Genomic DNA, 19,092 nt, shown 5'->3' on the forward strand with positions numbered 1-19,092 from the left:
GTGTGCGATTCCCTAAATAATAGTAGGACATGTTGCGTACTTTAATATGCGCTCTCACTACAGTCAATATCTTTAACTCGACAGACACTGTGAGTGCTGTGTTGTCTGACCGTACAGTTATACTAGCTCAGTGTCAAACTCAATGTCCACTTATGAGATCTGACTTTGGGAGACAGTCAGGGATGTTCTCGCCCACCTTAGACCCATTAAACTTAAGTTAGAAGGTAAAGCGCATCTGCTCCAGTGCAGCATAAGGAACATGCAGTATCTGTCCGTGGAACTGTGTTGGGATCCTTTGCATTATATAATGATACGGTCCTGGGACAGAAGCCGCACTTTCCTTCTCATCATTCTTAGTACAGTGCGAGGGCAATATGACAGATAAAACGTACTGTGGTATGCAGTGTGCGATCATATAAGGAAAGTAATTTCCTTCTGCACGATTTTCAAGTCTGAAGTAAAATCTAAAAAGGCTGAACTAACTATGCTATTCTTAATTTATAGAAATGTAGCGGAGCGTATAAACCAAAGTCATACATGTATTTATTGGTTTGATTTTGTCCCGTTTGTGCCGCCCCGCGTATCTCCCGGTTCCGGATCCGCAGGAGTCTCCGTTGGGTCTGTTTGTTGCAGTTCCGCTGGCATCCGGAAGACACCCGGTACTTTCTCTTTTATATCCCTGTAATAATTTCTCGAAATTAAACGTACACCAAACATCCAGTTGTAGCAGATGCGTCTTTGTCCAGCTGCAGTGGTTGGCGGCTGTCGGTGCAAGTGTGCCGAGCACCTCACCCCCATGACTGATTATAGTTATTGTTTGTCTGTCAGGTGCTGTTGTAAATGATATACATTCGCAATAGATCCCAGCTTTATTGGCGCGGCTGCTAGGATGGGGATCCAGCTGTCCGCGGGCCTCGAACCATCGCGGAATTAAATCAGCGCGCTGCTTCCCTGTCCCGAGTGACAGAGAGTAATGAGTCCAATACCTACTGTAACGGGGAATAACGTGGCCCCCGCCAAGGGACGAGCTTCATGCTCCTCATCGCCCGTCATCTCCTCACCTAAATAGAATCATTTGGTAAAATCAAAGTTAACCCGCTTCTTTGACAGTACTAGTCTGCGCTATTAATAATTTAAATGATTTTGCCTGCCTTTGAGTTTTAAATCGGAAACGGCGTGCGTTAAATTTGTTAATTACGCTTGATGTTGCCTGAACTAATTTATCTGCAGGACAGCAAACACAACAATAAGTCATAACTGTATAAAAAAAAACATGTAATCACATGTGAAAAGTTTTTTCGTCAGATATTAATCAGATGGGTTTCGGAGCGTTGGTCCGGGGTGTTGGCCAGTAGGCTCGAAGCGGCTGTTGGGTTCGATTAATCCTGGCTCCATCACTCCTCATTTTCTATACCCAATAACATCAATTTACACAGTCTGATATTATAGAAACAATAGCAGAAAAAGAGAGCCGGAGAGCCGAGGAGAGAACAGATGGCGCATAATTGGCTCGTAGAGGAAGCCAGGGAGTCAATTTTTACAGGTCCAGGGGGAGATGCTATTTCAAAAGTGCAGGTGCGTTTGTTTTGATCAGAAATGGCCTGAAGGAGCCATCCGAAAAATATTCATCAGTCGCACATTAGGGATGAGTTTCACAAAAGCACGATTACTTTATTAGTGCACGCCTGTGTACTTTCATTACGCCAAAGGAGATGATTCAGGCGTCAAAGGACGGACAGATGAAGACGAAGTTCATAAGGATGGATATCAGATCATATTGTCATTCACCAATTAATTTTTTATTTCTTGCGACTCCAGTTAGTAAAAAGTATCTTATGAGTCTAGTCTTTGTACTGCATGCTTGAAATAAAAATACAACATAAAATAGTCAAGGCAATTGAGTTCAGGCTGCAATTATTTTACTGAAAATAAGGCTTTATAGATTTACAGATCGACGCAAATGACGGGAGTTGAAGACTGAACGGAGAAATGGCTTTTACAATAAAAAGCTCAGCTGCCGATAAATGAGAATCCCTGGATGATGCTCTAATTGTGTGTATTCTTAAAATAGCCCTAAATTAATCGACGACCCGTAAGTACTTACGATTTGCTTATTGTAAGATGCTTGAGACTATTTGCCTTGAATTGACCCCTTAAAACAACTATTTAGCCTACCTATTATTAAATTATTGCTCTCTGTTACCAAAAAAAACACTGAGAATTTGAGTATTGCAAATCAACGGACATGTGTGTGTGTAAATGTCTATTTGACTATAACGATATATTGCATATATATACATACACACGCACGAAAAGAGAATGGTGTGATTTTCACTGGATTATGATAGTAACGTTTATGACTGGATTTGAGCCTGCTCCCTTCTGCTCTGCTTGTCCGATAGGGTAACCACACTACTCCACACTGCTGCCTCCTATATCGGACTAATAAATTACAGCCCATCTCGCTCATAACGCCGAAAAAAGGGTTTGATTTAGCTTGCAGCTGTGCCCCAGGGTTACCTAGCAACAGGTCCTGCCCTGATGAAATGCATAAGGTAGAGGAGCAGCTAGCCGAAGTCTGGGGGTGCAGATGGAGAAGAGTTGAGATTGAAGCATCATCTCTATTCCCCAAGCCTGATAGATACAGAAAGCATTCAGATTCAGCCCTATTTGAGGAGAGGGGATGAAGTGTACTTCAAAAAGGCCATTTGGTGCTTGCCTTTGACTTCTGTACTCAGATGCTGACATAGGAGAAGTTGGTCCACATCTACAAACGTTGGTTCAGAAGCAGTGTTCTGAAAGTCTGTCATCTTATCCTGCACGGAGGAGATTAGCATTGATTTAAATTAATTGTATTACTTTTCTACATACTTATAGTACATATATGTGTCTGGAAGCGTGTGAATGTGTCTTTGTTTATCATCGTGTCTGTGAGTCTGTGCCAGTAAGGGTCTGTCAGTGAGGAAATGTATTTGTTTGTTTGGGTCAGATACAAGGTATTTTAAAGTGAATAATCTCTTCCTCTGTAGAATAACCTTTCTTTTAATAGCGCAAGAGCAAAGGATACAACAGTTGAATAACAAAGCTGACAGCAAGGCCGTTGGAGTTCTTTCTTTTCAAATACACACGGCATGTTTTTGTTTTTTAAACAAAATAGAAAGAATTTTTTATGCTTTCTAAAAACAAATATGTTTCAGACGTAAAAAAATATATTTTTATGCTTTTTAAAAGGCACTTTGACAGAAGGCTGAGTGCTGTTGTGTAAATCGTGACCTTTTTTAGGACAGACAAACCTCTAGTTGTGGGTGGGAAAAAAGATCCATTCAAAGTTTGCAGTATCCTGAAAATGTTCTCATAAAAATACTGAAGGATTTTCCCATTTACTTGCGGAACAGTGGGTTAACCTTAGAGCCTCGGGCACAGTGAGTAACATGCGCTCTGAATGAAGGGGTGCACTGTATGGCGGACTTTGCAAAGCACAAATCAGGGCCAGCCCAGCCAAGGCTGTCTCTCTGTACAGTGCTACTGTACCGACAGCACATCTTCATGCAGTGCGGAGTCCAGTGCCAATCAACGAAGGGCAGAAACAAGCACACACACACACACACACACACACACACAGACCTGTACTCATACCATTGTGGGGACCGTCCATTCATTTCTATGGGCACAACCATAACCCTCCCATGTGTCACACTTGACTGACACCCAGGGTGACACTGGACCGTGTAAAATCTGCATTGCAGTGAGGTATTCATGGCAGGTCAGAGAGGTTATTGAGGCTATAAGATGAGTAGAAATCACATGATGTCAATGCTGCTGAGCTCAGGTCTGATAAACAGGGTGCTTGTTGCCCATCTTTCAGAAACAGGAATGTAATTTATCTGTGTGTGTCTTATCAAGCTGCCTGGTATGAGACAGGCCCCGCCACTGGGGGCCTTGTTTGCACAGTTAATCACGGCGCACAGAGAGGCACCCGCCGTGTCACGCGCATCGTCGCTCTCATCTGGCGTCTGGACGCCTGACGCGTGAGAAGAGGAGCCGAATCCAACATATAAAATATTTAGCATCTTCAGATTGCATTCGCTTCAATTTTCAAAGCCATTTCCGAGGCAAACTGCCCAGGAGGTGGGAATGCAGAGATGGGAGGATGGGTTCCAAGCCAGTGGGTACAGCGTGAGCCTCCAGCACATCAGGCAAAACAAACAGTCAGCATTTACCCACCTCAGTGCCAACATTCCTCTCCCCATCTCTGTCTCCTCTCTCATCTTCTCTACCTTCTCCTCTCTGCCCAGCTCCTTATCTCTTCGCTTTCCTCTCCACTCTCACCCTCTGTCCTGTCTGCAGAGACACCGGAGGGACATGGATGCCCTGGAAGATTCAGGGGGCCCAGTATTTATAGAATTAACAGGATACAAAAAATACTTGTGTGGTAAATTAATACTATCCAATAGAAAGGATAATGTACATACTACCTGTGCTTAAACTCACTTCTATGGGTGTCATATCACAATATCACATCACAAAATGTGAAATATCCGTGAGTAATATAGTGATTTATAAAGCAATAAAAGGAGATGAAATTACCCAAAATAAACTACAGCCAAATAGAAATTGTAATTATTTATCAATATTACCTACCAGTGTGTCAAGTAAGTTGGTGGTGTGTCAACAGACAGAATGCAGTACTGACAAATGTGACGTGATTATTGTACATGTGTGCATTGTGATGACGATGCTGAAACGATATATATGCAGCACTGCGTGGTTCTTCATACTTTCCACCATTAACCACAAGCTAGGAACAGATTCTCTGTGACACTCAAGGGTGGAGTGCCAATGAGCCAGGGGCAACACAGATACACACACAGACACCTTGGGTTGGCTGTGAGGCCGGTTGAACAGCTCTTGGTTCACCCCATGAAGGTCAGCAGTTGGTATATTCCAGATAGCTATGTTGTGAACCAGACTGCAGTGAAACAGCTGATCCTTCAGGATACCAGGGCGACTCTCTTGGGACTGCACTGCTGCTTGGAGTCCTCTGTTATTCTCCCAGGTTAAAGTGTTTTCTACCTGTAAACATGCTGCTGTACTGCTCTTTTCTGCCCCTGGGGTAAACACAGATTTCTGCTTGCATGTGCAAGACATCTGCTTAGTTAATGAGGATAGGGGGTTGGGGGGTGGAAAAGAGTGTCTTTATATTATCAATATATAGATAATATATACTCTTTCTTATTAACCCCTTACCCCCTGTACACAGCATTTCCCATAATCCTTTATACTCTGTACATTCCCACAATGCTATTAGTCCTTGTGTACTGTTTCCCATAATTGCCATACTCCCTCAACTCGCTGTTTCCCATAATCCCCTTGCTCTATGTACACAGTATTTCCCATAATCCCTTTACATGGTGAACACTCCATTTCCCATAATCTCCGTAACTCCCTGCACAGACGGTCTCCTGCATTTCCAGATGCAGAAAAAGTGAAGGCAGGGAGAGAAGTTAAAGCGGCTGCTGCAGGACTTTCCAGGTCCGCGGTTGTCTGTTACCTCCAACCTTCTCTCATGCTACGTCGCATCTGCATTAACAAAACAAGCTCCTCAAAGCATTTTTCCTGCAACAGACAGCAATAGTGAAGAGCGGCCTTCTCTGTGGTTGAACAGGCGTCTATAATGGACGTTAACAGCTCTGATTAACATTCATTTGCAGCTCCTGGCTTCATGATGATTTCACATTGATTCAGCTGTAATGACAGCGGGGAGCAGTTTATGGGAAACGGCAAGTTCCACCTGCTGTCTGTTAAATGATATGTTTCCATTACAGTGTTGGCATATTTTACTGACGGCAAATTAATTAGGATTGGATGGGGAATCTTTTTATTTATGACCAACAAATGATTAATTTGTTTTTACACCGTTGTGTCCCCTTTCCCACCCGATCTCTCTCACTCTCTTTTCCCGTCCCTCGCTCTCAACCCTTCCATCCTCTCTGTCTCTCCTACTTTTCCTGGCCTCTCTGTCTCGCATTTCTACACTCATAAGGACACATGCACACTTACAGAAACAGCTTTGCAGACGCACACATAAACTGGCACATAGTCACACAGCCGTTTGCACAAGCTCACACCTCTGTGTGAAGAAGTCAATCACATGAATGATAATGGCTGTTTGAATGGGATTAAATCACTTAATGACCCATTATCACTGGCCAGTCAGTGATAATGCGCACCACCAGACGACTCCAAGTCAGAACTGGAATCAGTGATACAATCGGCCACAGTCTGCCTGACCCGATGCCTTCTCTGATACTCTCAATCCCCCCCCCCCCCCAATCCCACACACACTCGGGGGGTGAATTTCAGTGTCTGAAACAGGGGGCTGAGATAGATCTCTTTGGCCAGTGTCAGAGACAGTCCCCCCCAGGTGTAATACTTTTGGCGGCAGGGATTAAGAGTGGTGACGTGATGTTGTCCATGTGACCCCTAAGGCCAAACATCCCTAAGTCACTGACACTTAATCTCTGCCCAGCTGAAGTCCAGCCCTGTCCTTTCAGTCCGCTGAGGTCAACTCAGCTGCAGAGTGCGTGCTGCCCATGTCATTAGCAGGGACAAACAGATCAAGGACTTCACACTGTGCATAAAGACTGGCTGAATATCTTCATACAGACACAGTCTTCACTTCTAAAACCATGAGGAGATATACTCAAAAGTGCCTTAGCTGCTTCTCTTTGGCCTGACCTTCCTCAGCCCCTACTCCTACATTTGCGCATCCTCTCTGCCATGCCCAGCGGTGCCACTAGAGATTTTGGACCCCAACCCAGACCAGTCTAATTGTGTTCCAAATGCTTTAAGGCCCCTGTCGCTCAGGGGCCCTTGGAATCATCCTAACTCAGCCCCTTTATGATGTACTTGGCCATGGTGCCTATACTGTACGTTGGCGTGCTTCGCCCCGGTAAACATTCGGAGGTTTCAGTAAAGAATGAGATCTTCAGGTCTCCACTGTACTCCTGTGCAGCCATATAGAGTTTAACAGCTTGGTGGTTATTCCTACAACAATACATACATCAGCATTACTGGGCAAGTCAGACATATTCACTGACAATGGGCACTGGAAGAGTACATCTTATGTGCAGCTGGCCTTGGATCCATTCTGCAAATGATGGATAATATCCATGGCTGAGCAGTGACTGCAGAACAAATTTGCCCTTTTGTGTGGCTTAGATTTTGGGCCGTACTCCTGTGATGTGAGATGAATTTTCTAGAATATGACCAAGCTCAGCACTAGAAAATGGAACACACCCTTTCGGAGTTGATTGTAAACTTAACACACCCTAATCCAGTTACACACGTACAGTAACTAAGACACACTCTAACCCTCTTACACAAAGTATACTTTTACTATAACATAACTCATGAACTGACTGAAATGAAATAGGAGAGCACATGATTCTCTCAAAATCAAATGGTTGTTGCAGCAAATGAATTTGAACATGGCCGACATTGACGTCCTGGTTAGGCATTCAGCAGCAAAAGCCTCATGCAGCCTGTGGGGGTCTTTGTTTGAGAGGTAGAGCGGAGGTTCAGCGTATCTCCATTACAAAAATATCAGTACGGGGGGGGGTGAAATCGGAATAATTAATTTTTTTATTTCTATTGGGGAAGCCATTCGGCTCCAGGGCAGACAAGTGAATTATGGTCTGATTATTCTGTATGTGTTCAATAAGAGCCGGCAGACTGGACTGAGAACCAACAGCTGGCTTTACGCTTATAAATGGACAAGCAGATGCCATAGGATAGTTTGGGGCAACCGTGGGCCCCCCCAAGGTCTGACATCTACATGAGCTGAGGTGGGGAGGGGGGCGGGGTGTATCAACTCTTCACCAATACAGCTTTGGGCACAGGCGACTGTAACAAATGTGATGACGCAAATGTGCAGACACATCCAGGCCATTCAATAAAACCTAAAGGTTTGACTTAAAAAAGCTGAATTATTATTTACACCGGGAAAAAAAAAATCAGACCCAGATGTTGACGAATATCATAATTTAGTGATAGCAGTCCTCAATCAATAGTCAGCCCTAAATACCAATAAGCCCTAAAAAAAATCAATTGGAAATTACCGTCAGCCAACAGAGTGAAAACATTTTCCATTTACTCTGTATTTCCATTTCTTTATATCCTGATTATCCTGTCACTCCCATTCCCTCTACACTCTTACTTGGCTTCCGTGACCCTCGTAGCCATAGCGACAGTGCTGATCGATCTTAAGCCACCTGAAAGCAGAATCTCAGAGAGGAAGATGACAGCAGATGGTGACCTGCCTACAAGGTCCCTCTCCGGGGAGGGGCATGCATGGTGCAGGGGGGTGGGGGGGTGTATGGAAAGGAAAGAAACCAAGAGGAAACTTCAATAAAACTCAAAATGCATTCTTAACATTATTTTCAACAAATTAAAATAGATGTTTGCTGATGTTTCCGGATGCCCCCCCCCCATGTCCTCAGCAATCTCTGAGCGCTCAGCTCCACTTGCAGAACATCCTAATCTGCTGCTAAGACAGGGGTCCACCAGTGCTTCTCTAAGTACACAAGAGTTTTATTTATGCTGTGCGTTCACCCCCCCCCCCCCCCCCCCCCAAATGAGAGCACCCCCCCCCCATTTTCACTCAGCCACCACCTTTCATTACCAATAAAAATAATCAAGAGTAGTTTAGTCCAAATCTGGATTCACTACTTAGACGTACCATGGAGGGGGGGGGGAGTTAATTAAGACAATTCCTGAGGCCTCTGAGTGACAGGGGCCCTAAAAAAATTTGCAACATGATAGGTTTGGTCTGGATTCGGAGTCGAATACCTCCCAAAATATCCAGCGGGGACTCAATCGCTAGTCAGCAATTACCTCACTGAAGCACCCCGACAGGCCAACAGTGAATGAACTTCTGTCACTCGACTAGGAAAATAAAGTTGAGCAGGAATCAGAATCATGTGGGTTGTTTCTTTGTCAGGCAAGACCCTAATATACCTGCTGAGGAAACAGAAGGCTCCCCCATGGCTGCAAAGACAGGTAGACGCCTATACAAGACAGGCAGCGAGTGAACTGAGATGAGGGGGCACAACATCACACTGCAGATGGTACACAGACTCTGTCACTTCTGGCTGGCCCGGCATAGAAGGATAACCCCTCCATGGAAATGTCCACACCCACCTGATGCCCAGTAGCCCTGCCAACCTCAACAGTCCTGCATAGTGACACTCAGGTGAATGGTCGGCCTCCATCCAGCTAATTACCAGGAGGGGTCAGCACCCCAATCCCACCATGCAGCAGGCGCACAGGAACAGACACCCAGATCTTCCCCTGATCCTGGATTGGACAAACACACCTGGATCCATCCCTGATTCTGGATAGAAGAGGCACACCTGAGCCACACACCCACACCCACACACACACACAGAAGTGACGACTGGCTTCCTCTACAGCACCGGGACAATCCTCTATAAGTTTGTCCAACACTTCTCACCGCGGCAAAGGCAACAGACAACTTTCTGCTTCTTTAAAATCTTCGACAACAGACTTAAGCAGAAAATGTCCCCCAGAGGAGTTGATGACTGTAACCGGTGTGGGTTTGTCTGCGCGATTTTCTCCCAATAACAGCTTAACTACCTTGTGATCAGGCAGGTAGTGGCTCCTGCCTTGTGCCTTTTTAATTAACAAGATTTCACAGTGCCACCCCGCAATTCCCCTGGTCCTCACAGCTCACCAGCACTGTGAGCTTCACCGCAGAAGATGAGGCCGAGTCCTCGGGAGACACGCGTGTCTCTGGAAAAGCCGCTTCGGTCCCAGTTATCACATTAAGGACAACTCAGTAATATTCCCTCTGCTCCAGACAGTGAGAAAAACACCTTTCATTTCAATTTTGGAAACTCCAGTCCTCTAAGTGACAGAAGGAGGGACAGAGTGATTATAGCTAGGAAAAGCTGTGTGTCTGTATGTGTGCTTTTTAATTTAATATAATGTAATATAATTTAATTAATAGTATAAATATTTCATTTCCTAATTTCTTTCTTGCACTGACTATTTTTAGTATGAGTAATAATTTAGTTTGTTTGTGTCTATGTGACAGTTGTTTTTGTTGTTGTTTGTATGTCTGTGCTGTGATGACAGTGGCAGTGGTGGGGGCTGTGTCCCACGCTCACAGAGAAAACGCCCCAGGCTCGAGGCCCCTCAAGAGACACCCCAGCCGGCATGATCCCCCCCACACCCCCTTTTGCCTGAATGACAGCCTGTCCCAGTGTGAGAGTGAAGGACCCCAAAGGAGCTGTCCAGGGCTTTGCCTGACTGAAATGTACCTAGGACATAAAACCAGAAGCGAGAGCCTTCACCCAGCTTAAATGACCTCTGGATAAACTTGGGGTCCCTCCTGATTTCTGAGAATGTACATAAAGACTCTGAGAAAGTGCAGAGTCTCTGCTTGATTGGCACATGACTTTGAGTGCAGATGTGGGAGCAGTATCAGATGGTATGATATTCTTTTTTTTGGGGGGGGGGGGTGTGAGGCTGCCACATGAACACACACACACACACACACACATCAGTACAAACACACACCAGCATTCTGTAGATCCTTGCTCCTTTGTTCCAGGTTATTTTAACAATAATGCTCTTCACTCCTCTCTGTCACATCCAGAAAATATCACAGCATTTCTCCATGGTATGACAGGCAAAACGTTATCCCAACACCACTGTAGAAATTCAAGAAAGGTGACCTATCTACTGAAAGTGTGAATGCAACCAAGCGAGGGCAGGCGTTTGCCGTGGGCCGACCTCACCCAGTGCCCGTGCAGATAAACCACAGCTAAGGACAGTGAGGGCTCTTTCTGTAGCATAAACACACAGGAGTGGCCGTGCACAGGTGGACACTCTCACACACACATAGACCTCTTCAGCTTTCCGTCCACACGGTGACAAGGTGACAAATTCCCCCATTTTCTGAACGGACCATCACCAGCTGTGGTGGTGGGGGGGTGCATGCTCCACTGGGCATGGAGGTGGTGGGGGGGGGGGGGGGGTTGCAGGCTGAGGGACAACCAGACTGTGAAGGAGGGCAACACAGGGACAGCATGTACGGACCAGACGCAGACATACAGAGAGTCCTTCACTGGGAGATCTTCTGTAAGAGACACACTATTAGAGACTAAGAGGACGAGACCAGCTATGGATGATCAGACGGCAGAGTCTTTGTGTACTGTCCAGTGTTTGAGCCCAGGACACGGTCCCACCTTTGGCTAGACCCAAAGCTTCACTCTGTACTGGATTTTATATGTGTGTATGTTTCAAACGAGTCAAGACGAGACATGCGAAAGCATCTTATCACATTTGCGTAAATGGCAAATTAAGCATTGTTTCATTGTCATATCATCATTTTATATACAAAAGTAAATATAGCAAGCAGAGAAGTATTTCAGGAACAGCCTTGTGCTGAACCTGTCAGCTGCTACACAGCCAGCGCGTCTATGTCGAGGACACTCAGAACCAGGTCCGACCGAGTCATGTCACACACTGTCCTGCTCATTCCTATAATCAATCTGCTGGGAGGAATTCATTCAGCGCGTGCATTCCGCATAGATAAATAGAGCTATATGTCTGCGTAAAGCTTTTGGCAGAAACATGCAGATAATCACATTAAACCAGAAAGACACACGTAGATAGTCACACACATACAGATACAGAAACTCACCACAGAGACAGTCATACAAATATACTCACACGTATACAGAGATAACAAATATAGTCACTCACTGCAAAGATATTTGTACGCACAGATAGTCACGAACATACAGATAATCATTCGTACAGAAAGTCATGCACATGCAGACAGATGACATACAAAAACATACCGATAGTCACACATAGTCACATGCCCAAATCTGTGTAGTGATCCCAAATGTAAAAATTTCAAACGGGACACTTACTGTACACAGCAGGCTCATAAAGATGTGAATGGCTTGTATGGGCCCAGAAGACCATCTGTGGTCCCATGAATGATCACACATTTTATATTAAAAAACTTTCTGAATGGAAAAAAAATATATATTCGTCAATTTATTGACCCCTTTAATTGTTTAACGTAATGACAGATGAGTAAATTGCGGAGTGTGTATAGTTCGTCCAAATTATGACGCACACAAATACAGCTTGAATACAATGGACAATACGGAATGAGCGCTCTCGGTGGGGGGGGTTCGACAGCGCCACCTGGCGTCGATAACTAAAACACTCAGATTGTCACCTGACGGTACGTTTTACCACGCGGAGTTTGCTGCTGTATTTCGTTAATTGGTATAGGCTGGTTATGTGTTATCGGTTAGCCTTCCAGTAAATAAGTCAAAGGCATGTCGCCATGAAGCCCTCCATATACTGTTTACCCTGCTGTCGAACTTTTCAACAAATTAAAAACTTTCAGATGAAGTTCTAAAAAAAATATTTTCCAGTTTGATTATAGTCAAAAGAATTTCAAATACATCTGACTCAGACAACGTCAATAAAACGCGGAGTGACAGTTCTCGGCGCCTGACTTGCACGTTTTCAATGCAAAGTAGTCTTCCTAAATTATTATTTATCACATAAGAAGAAAAGGAAATTCGCCCTGCAATAGGCTATCTTCGGCGGAGTCGCGCTATTGGTGCCCGTTTCCGACATACGGGCGGAGGGAGGGAGTGGAGGGTGAGAAGGAAGGGGGGGCTGAAAACAGGCAGACAATACGTTTGCACAAATGTATTCCGTCCCTCCGTCACTCCTATTGCTCTTTATTAGGGAGCATCGGTTAGTATTCTGCTCTGTACTGAACGCAAACTGGACTGAACAACAGCAGAGCAAAACCGAGAAGGCAGGCAGAAATCTTTCCAGCTACGTTCGTTTCCAGAAGAAAGCTTCGGTATGCGTGAATGTGAATGAAGCCTTACCGATCTCCCACCTTCACAAGAACTGAGAAATATCTGCACTTTGCTTTTGATGTTATCTCTCCGGCTATCTCCTATTGTTATCCAGGTCGGAGTCCTCAGGCAAGACTTTCACAAGATTTTAAATCAGCAGACAGCACTTGCTTCACTCAAAAAAATAGCGTCAAGAACAAAAAAAAAATCAACAAATGCAATAAGTGCAAAACCCGTATAACTGAAAATAAGAAACCGAGGACTAGAGATTATTCTGGTTTATTTGATATAAAGCACATTTAAGGCCTTAAGCAAAAGTGATATGGCATTTTCACGGAGAGTATTATGATGATACTCGAGATGTGCCACTGTAAAAGATCCCAAAGCCAACTCGTGTGTGTGTCTTAAGACCTGCCGCCCAGGTAACTTCTCCAAAGATCTGGCTTCTGTCATCAGCACGCCTCTTACGGTGAGTTGAAATCATTGCGCAAAACAGCCGCGTGTTAACGTCCGGAAATAAGCCGCATTCCTTTAAGTACCACATGAATATTTCTGTGTAACGAATGTTGAAAGGAGAGAAATTCTCTGTGGTAAGAAATGAAAAAGACTTAAAGAAAAAAATCCCTCCCTTAATATATGCCATATATATATATATATATATATATATATATATATATATATATATATATATATATATATATATATATATATATATAGTATCGGCCTGTAATTTAATACGTACAGTATTGCACGTTTTACTAATTATATCCGTTATCAATAGCTGATGCTTATACATTTGCATTTAAAAAAATGCTGACAACCGCTTCAGGATGCAACAGATTGACCCACATTTTCTTGAGTGTTTTCCGATACTGTTCGTGTTATACGCCCTTCTTGTTTGTTATGTGTTTATGGATTTAAGATGAATTTCATCCAGAAATACTGTTTAGGCCTACAAAAGAGTTTAGAATAGGTCAATACGTTAGAGTATTCTGAACGTGTGTGTGTGTGTATATATATGTATTTGTATAATAAACAAAATGTATGAATTTGCATACTTAAAAAAATGCTACACTGATTGTGCGTAATTCTGTTATTCAAATTCACGCAAATGATTCAAACTTGATTTCATGTGTTCTTTTTGCTTGTCGCTTATACAGCATACTGTTGTTAACAAATATATACCATGAATTAATTTTCAAACTAAGGAAAGTGTTTAATTAAAATAATTTTTAATATATTAATTCAAAATAATGAACGACAACGATGAAGTGGTTACTATATAAGTTAACTGGACTGCGTAAACAGTAATAATGTCCTGATAGGTCAGCTTTCAAATATTTAAACCGATAGTTCACATCTCTCCACTTTTAATCGTGCTTTAAGTGTTTACCTTCACTATTGACACGAAGTTTCAGTTGTGCTTTCAGTTATATTCAGAGTTTGTTTAAAACTGTTGCTGTTCCATTTCAGCTTTTCCGCATTTAAGTTGGGAAACAAACTGAAAATGATGCTGAGTCCAGAACAACCCGACTCCGACCTGCACTGGGGACAGTCAGATGCCGAGTCGATAATAAATGATATGAAGGTCGGGTGCGTGTCTGACGAGGCGCTGGATGCCGAAGGGAAGACGCGGTCCATAGCCCCGCCGACTCTAAGCAGGGAGGAGAAGCGCAGGAGGCGACGCGCCACAGCCAAGTACCGCTCGGCCCACGCCACCCGGGAGCGGATACGCGTGGAAGCCTTCAACGTGGCCTTCGCCGAGCTGAGGAAACTGCTGCCCACCCTGCCGCCGGACAAGAAGCTCTCCAAGATCGAGATCCTCCGGCTGGCAATATGCTACATATCATATCTCAATCACGTCTTGGACGTTTAGAGTTTCAATAGACTTTAAGTCGATTTTTTAAAATAAAGAAAAGTGTAAAATAATAGCATTTCAGAAAGAAAAGGAAAAACTGGAAGACAATGGGTAAATGAATGCTCTTATTATTACAACTGACCAACGTGGGGCTTCCACAACCAGAGGGGCATGGGAACCTGGAAGCACGAAGACTAACTTTCACGGAAATTTTAGTTTGAATTGCAAAATGTCACAAATCCAATCACAATCCGCAGAGCAAAAGACATGAAAATTCGATTTAAAACGCGATATTGCAATAATTTAAGCTAATAAAACGATCTATTGTGTGTACTAGAAAACAAAGCCAGTCGTTTGACAAAGATATGCGTACTGTATAAAACGTTTATACAATAACAGTAGCGCCTTTCATAAGTCTGTAAGTATCTTAGATACGTGACTAGCCCTGGATGACAAAATGACCTGATTAAAGCTGAACTAAAGTATACTAGCTGCTTATTTGTGTGTAATATGAAGTTTTCCTTCCTAAAGGGGGGATTTCGCATAAGTGCCACCTTCTTGTTTCAAGTCGTGACCTTAATTATTTTGAAATATTTATCTATTTATTTATTTATTTGTTTGCCTGTTTGTTTATTTATTTGTTCGTTTATTTATTAATTTCTGATTTGTTTCTTGTGTTTATGACAATGTCTTTCATAGATAATTGTTAACGTATATATGTATTGTAATTTTTTGTATTTAGGTAGACCTATAATTATTTATATCTCAAATTATGATGTTTGACTAAAAAGTGACGTTGCTCTTCAATCGCACTTTTCAGTGACAGCTCCCTGTCGATATGTTGTAAATGGATCTGTACGTCATGACGTTTATTTCTGTAACGGTTTTTCTTTTTTAATGTCCCCGGTAAAAAGAGCACTTCGTTTTGAGTAGCGCCCTTAGGTGTATCGTATCAACGTTTGTAGTTTTCAGTGTTAAGGGGAGGGGGCTGGGAATTATAAGGAAAACGTCATTTTCCCCCTTAAAACCTTAGCTTTCGAGATGTGCTGGCGCTGTACAGCACCACGACAGAGAAAAAATGCAGAAGTAAAGAGAGCGCCTTATTATGTGACGTCACGGCGAGATCCCCAGTGCTGCGACCAAAAATGATTTCCTTTTGGCTTATGTTTGACTTATATGACTATTGTTTACATGCTGTTATTAGAAAGTCTTCTATTTGTGTACCCGCTCTGCTTTGAACCTCTTAAACAAGATCTAATTTTATAGTGATATGAATATCCAGCATCCAAAGACTGCTTGTATTTTCAGGGGTTTAAGGTGTATTCGTTACCCTGTAGCACACATTTCGTTTAGCCGAGTAGCCTCCGGCTGGTTTCTACCGGACACGGTTTTTCATATCTTATTGGTAAGTTGTTTAGAAAAATAAATATTTAAAAATGAGCGACTTCGTGTTTCTTTGCAACAGAATACAGATCTAACAGCTAGTAGACCTAGCTTTGCATATATTAATGCGAATGAAGTTAGCAAACATCACAAATTCGAATGAAAGCAATAATATGATCACTTATGCTTATTTATTCTTTATTGTCTCCACAACTTGAACATTGCGTAGTTCCACAACTGTATACCTAAGTAAAATATTAGGAAACCGCTCTGACATGTAAAGTACAGCGAACATCAGCATGGGCTTTGATGCAAGAGTTATAAAACATTCCCCATGACAAGTGTAAAATTACTTTATATCCCAGATAGCTAAAATTATATGTAAATTATTTTCACGAACTTACGTGACGTCACAATTTCTCACGGGCTTACCGACGTCAGACCGATCAGAGGATAAAAAACTTTGAAGGAAGTCATGCTCATCTAGGCAAGAAAGAATGAGAGAAAATGAGGCGAGGAAGGGAGAACGAAGGTGCAGAGAGAAAGGGAAGAGAAAGGGGTGACAGAGAGAGAGGAAGTGAGGGAGAGAGAGAGAGATCGCCCATCCTTGTGTGCGGCGCTCCTCTTCGCTTTTGGCTGAAAGGCGCTTTCCCCAGAGAGGGGGCAGGTGTTGGTCCAGACGAGCCAAGACAACCAAATTACTGGCCGTCTGGCACCTCCCGTGGGAAAGAAAAGAGGGAGGTCGAAATTTATGCCATGCAAAATTGCCGAGAGGAGCTGTGAAGAAACTGGAAGGTAGTGAAAAGTATTTGGCTACTCTTATTCAACAGAAACAACAACAAATCCAGCGATAATAAATAATAGCTGCAAAATGACATTAAACAGAACGTAAATATTTACAGAGGATAAGACGGGTTTTTATACAATAAACATACAGTACGCACCTTTTAGCATTTAGCCTTCACCCTCAGGGCAAATCATTTAAGAGCGAACAGACTCTCGGGCTCTGGAAACGTGACAATGGTGCTTCAGTGTAATGCTGACAGATACACATATAAATATTCCTCTTCAGATCATCAACGCCATGACTTCAGATTGATTGCAGCCCATAGTATTCTAGCCGTCAACACCGCAAATATATTAATACTCCTAAATATTTTGATTACGCTTCTAAAAAAAATCAGAGCAACCTGAGTGAATGTTTCTAAAGCATAAGTTCTTCATACAACTTAATACTTTGGTACCTTTGACTATTTTGCAAAGCAATAAAGTTCCATTAATCGTCACAGAGCTTAATAATGGTGAATTATATGTATGTGTATGCATGTTTTACTTGCACTTCCGTAGTTTGTACAGAATTTAAATAACCCTAGCCTAATATTTTCTTTAGAGGCGATGGACCGCCTTCCTCCCCAGGGACCAGTGACACACCCATGCAGCCTCGTACAAGTTTGCTGGATCACCGCAGCTATACCGGAAGAGCGCTTACCAAAAATGATGGAGGAATGGATAGATAAATACATACAAGTTCTACTTTGAAATTTAGGCATTGCACAGAAATCCCCCCAGCAAGTTACTTAGCTAACCCTTAGATACAACTATGGTAATGTTATCATCGTTTTCATTTTATGACAAATCTATTAAATGAGGCACAGCGGAGGGCGTAGATTAGTAGTTAGAGTCTTTAGAGAATAAAGAATATAGTTAAACAATATGAACAAGGTTTTATAAACTTTGAGAGCACCTCTGGATCCCTCCAGTCAAGCTTAAATCGGCCCCTTTGTTCCCGGATGGTATTTTATCTGCTATTATAACTCATTCGGTAGCTGTTAATCCTTTATTATTATATAGCCTTTATGGTGATAGCAAAATGAACCTGACATTTAGGCGGTAATTTGAATACATTCTGTGGCAGAAATGAGCCTTCTGGTCTCTCTTGGGTCCAGATCTGTTTTTAGCCTAAATAATGGGCGAGATGCCTGTTGTTTTACTGCGATGCCCCTTCGGGAAAATCCATCGGCGTGTGTCAACGGCACGGCGATATAAATGCGGCAGCAACAGGCAAACCGGTGTTTGGGTGTGACTTCAGAACACTTTTAAATAACATTTCATCTGTAATGTGGATGTGCTTTTTGTATCTTGCTGATACTTCGATATATAAGTCCTCAAATGACAAAGCATGGTCTGTTAATTCAAAATAAGAACAGAGATTTTATTCCTTTTAGGAGTAAATAATCCGGTCTAGTTTACATAAATTCAGAAAATTTGTATACTATGCAATTAATTTGAATCCAAGATGGAAGCAGCACAAATCTGTTGCATCTGTCTCATGAAACTTGGCCACTTAAAATCAGAACTGGAAGTTTTGTTTTTTGTGTAATCAGCACTTCTGTTGTTAAACACCTTAATCAGTGAAATCGTTTATGCGCAAACTACTATCTGAGCTGTGAACTGGATGTTGTGATGAAACGTGTAACTGGAGTCAGCAGGTATTAAGTTCCTTCTCTCAGGTTCGCACTGCGCAGTGAGCCCTCAGCTCTCAGCTGTGCCTGTCCTGTGGCGGTCTCGTCCTCTTTTGGGGGTTGCCATGACAGCATGACAGTCCCCCTTTGGCCTGCAAACAGCACGCCTGCCCTGACAGGTGGACACTTCCAGTGTGTCTCCATCTGCAGACATTTCAAAATAGTTGGTGTGATTCTACACACACACATCCTTTAAGATCTGTGCTCTGTCAGAAATAAGATGTACGATCTCATCTACCGATTACTGGTTATATATGTAGATTTGTATATATTTTCAGTAGCCTATTTGTCCTGTCAATTTTGACTGAAACAAATGGTAAATCTTGCCTTAATTAAAACAAAATGTCAATTTTAGTATTTTGTCATTTCGTTCTTGGTTGTGATTCTTAGATTGATGTTGAAA

The 19,092-nt window shown here is 42.8% G+C and overlaps 1 protein-coding gene across 1 annotated transcript; it reads left to right on the top strand.

Moving 5' to 3' along the window:
* Positions 1 to 12,788: 12,788 nt before the first annotated feature.
* On the top strand, positions 12,789 to 16,141 carry LOC111838833 (helix-loop-helix protein 2-like). The gene is made up of 2 exons (XM_023802237.2): positions 12,789 to 13,395; positions 14,400 to 16,141. Exon 2 carries the CDS (start codon positions 14,434 to 14,436, stop codon positions 14,800 to 14,802), a length of 369 nt encoding a protein of 122 aa, XP_023658005.1. The 5' UTR covers positions 12,789 to 13,395; positions 14,400 to 14,433; the 3' UTR covers positions 14,803 to 16,141.
* Positions 16,142 to 19,092: the final 2,951 nt, after the last annotated feature.

Source organism: Paramormyrops kingsleyae, chromosome 1 (genome assembly GCF_048594095.1).
Source record: "Paramormyrops kingsleyae isolate MSU_618 chromosome 1, PKINGS_0.4, whole genome shotgun sequence".
Taxonomy (NCBI): Eukaryota; Metazoa; Chordata; class Actinopteri; order Osteoglossiformes; family Mormyridae; genus Paramormyrops; species Paramormyrops kingsleyae.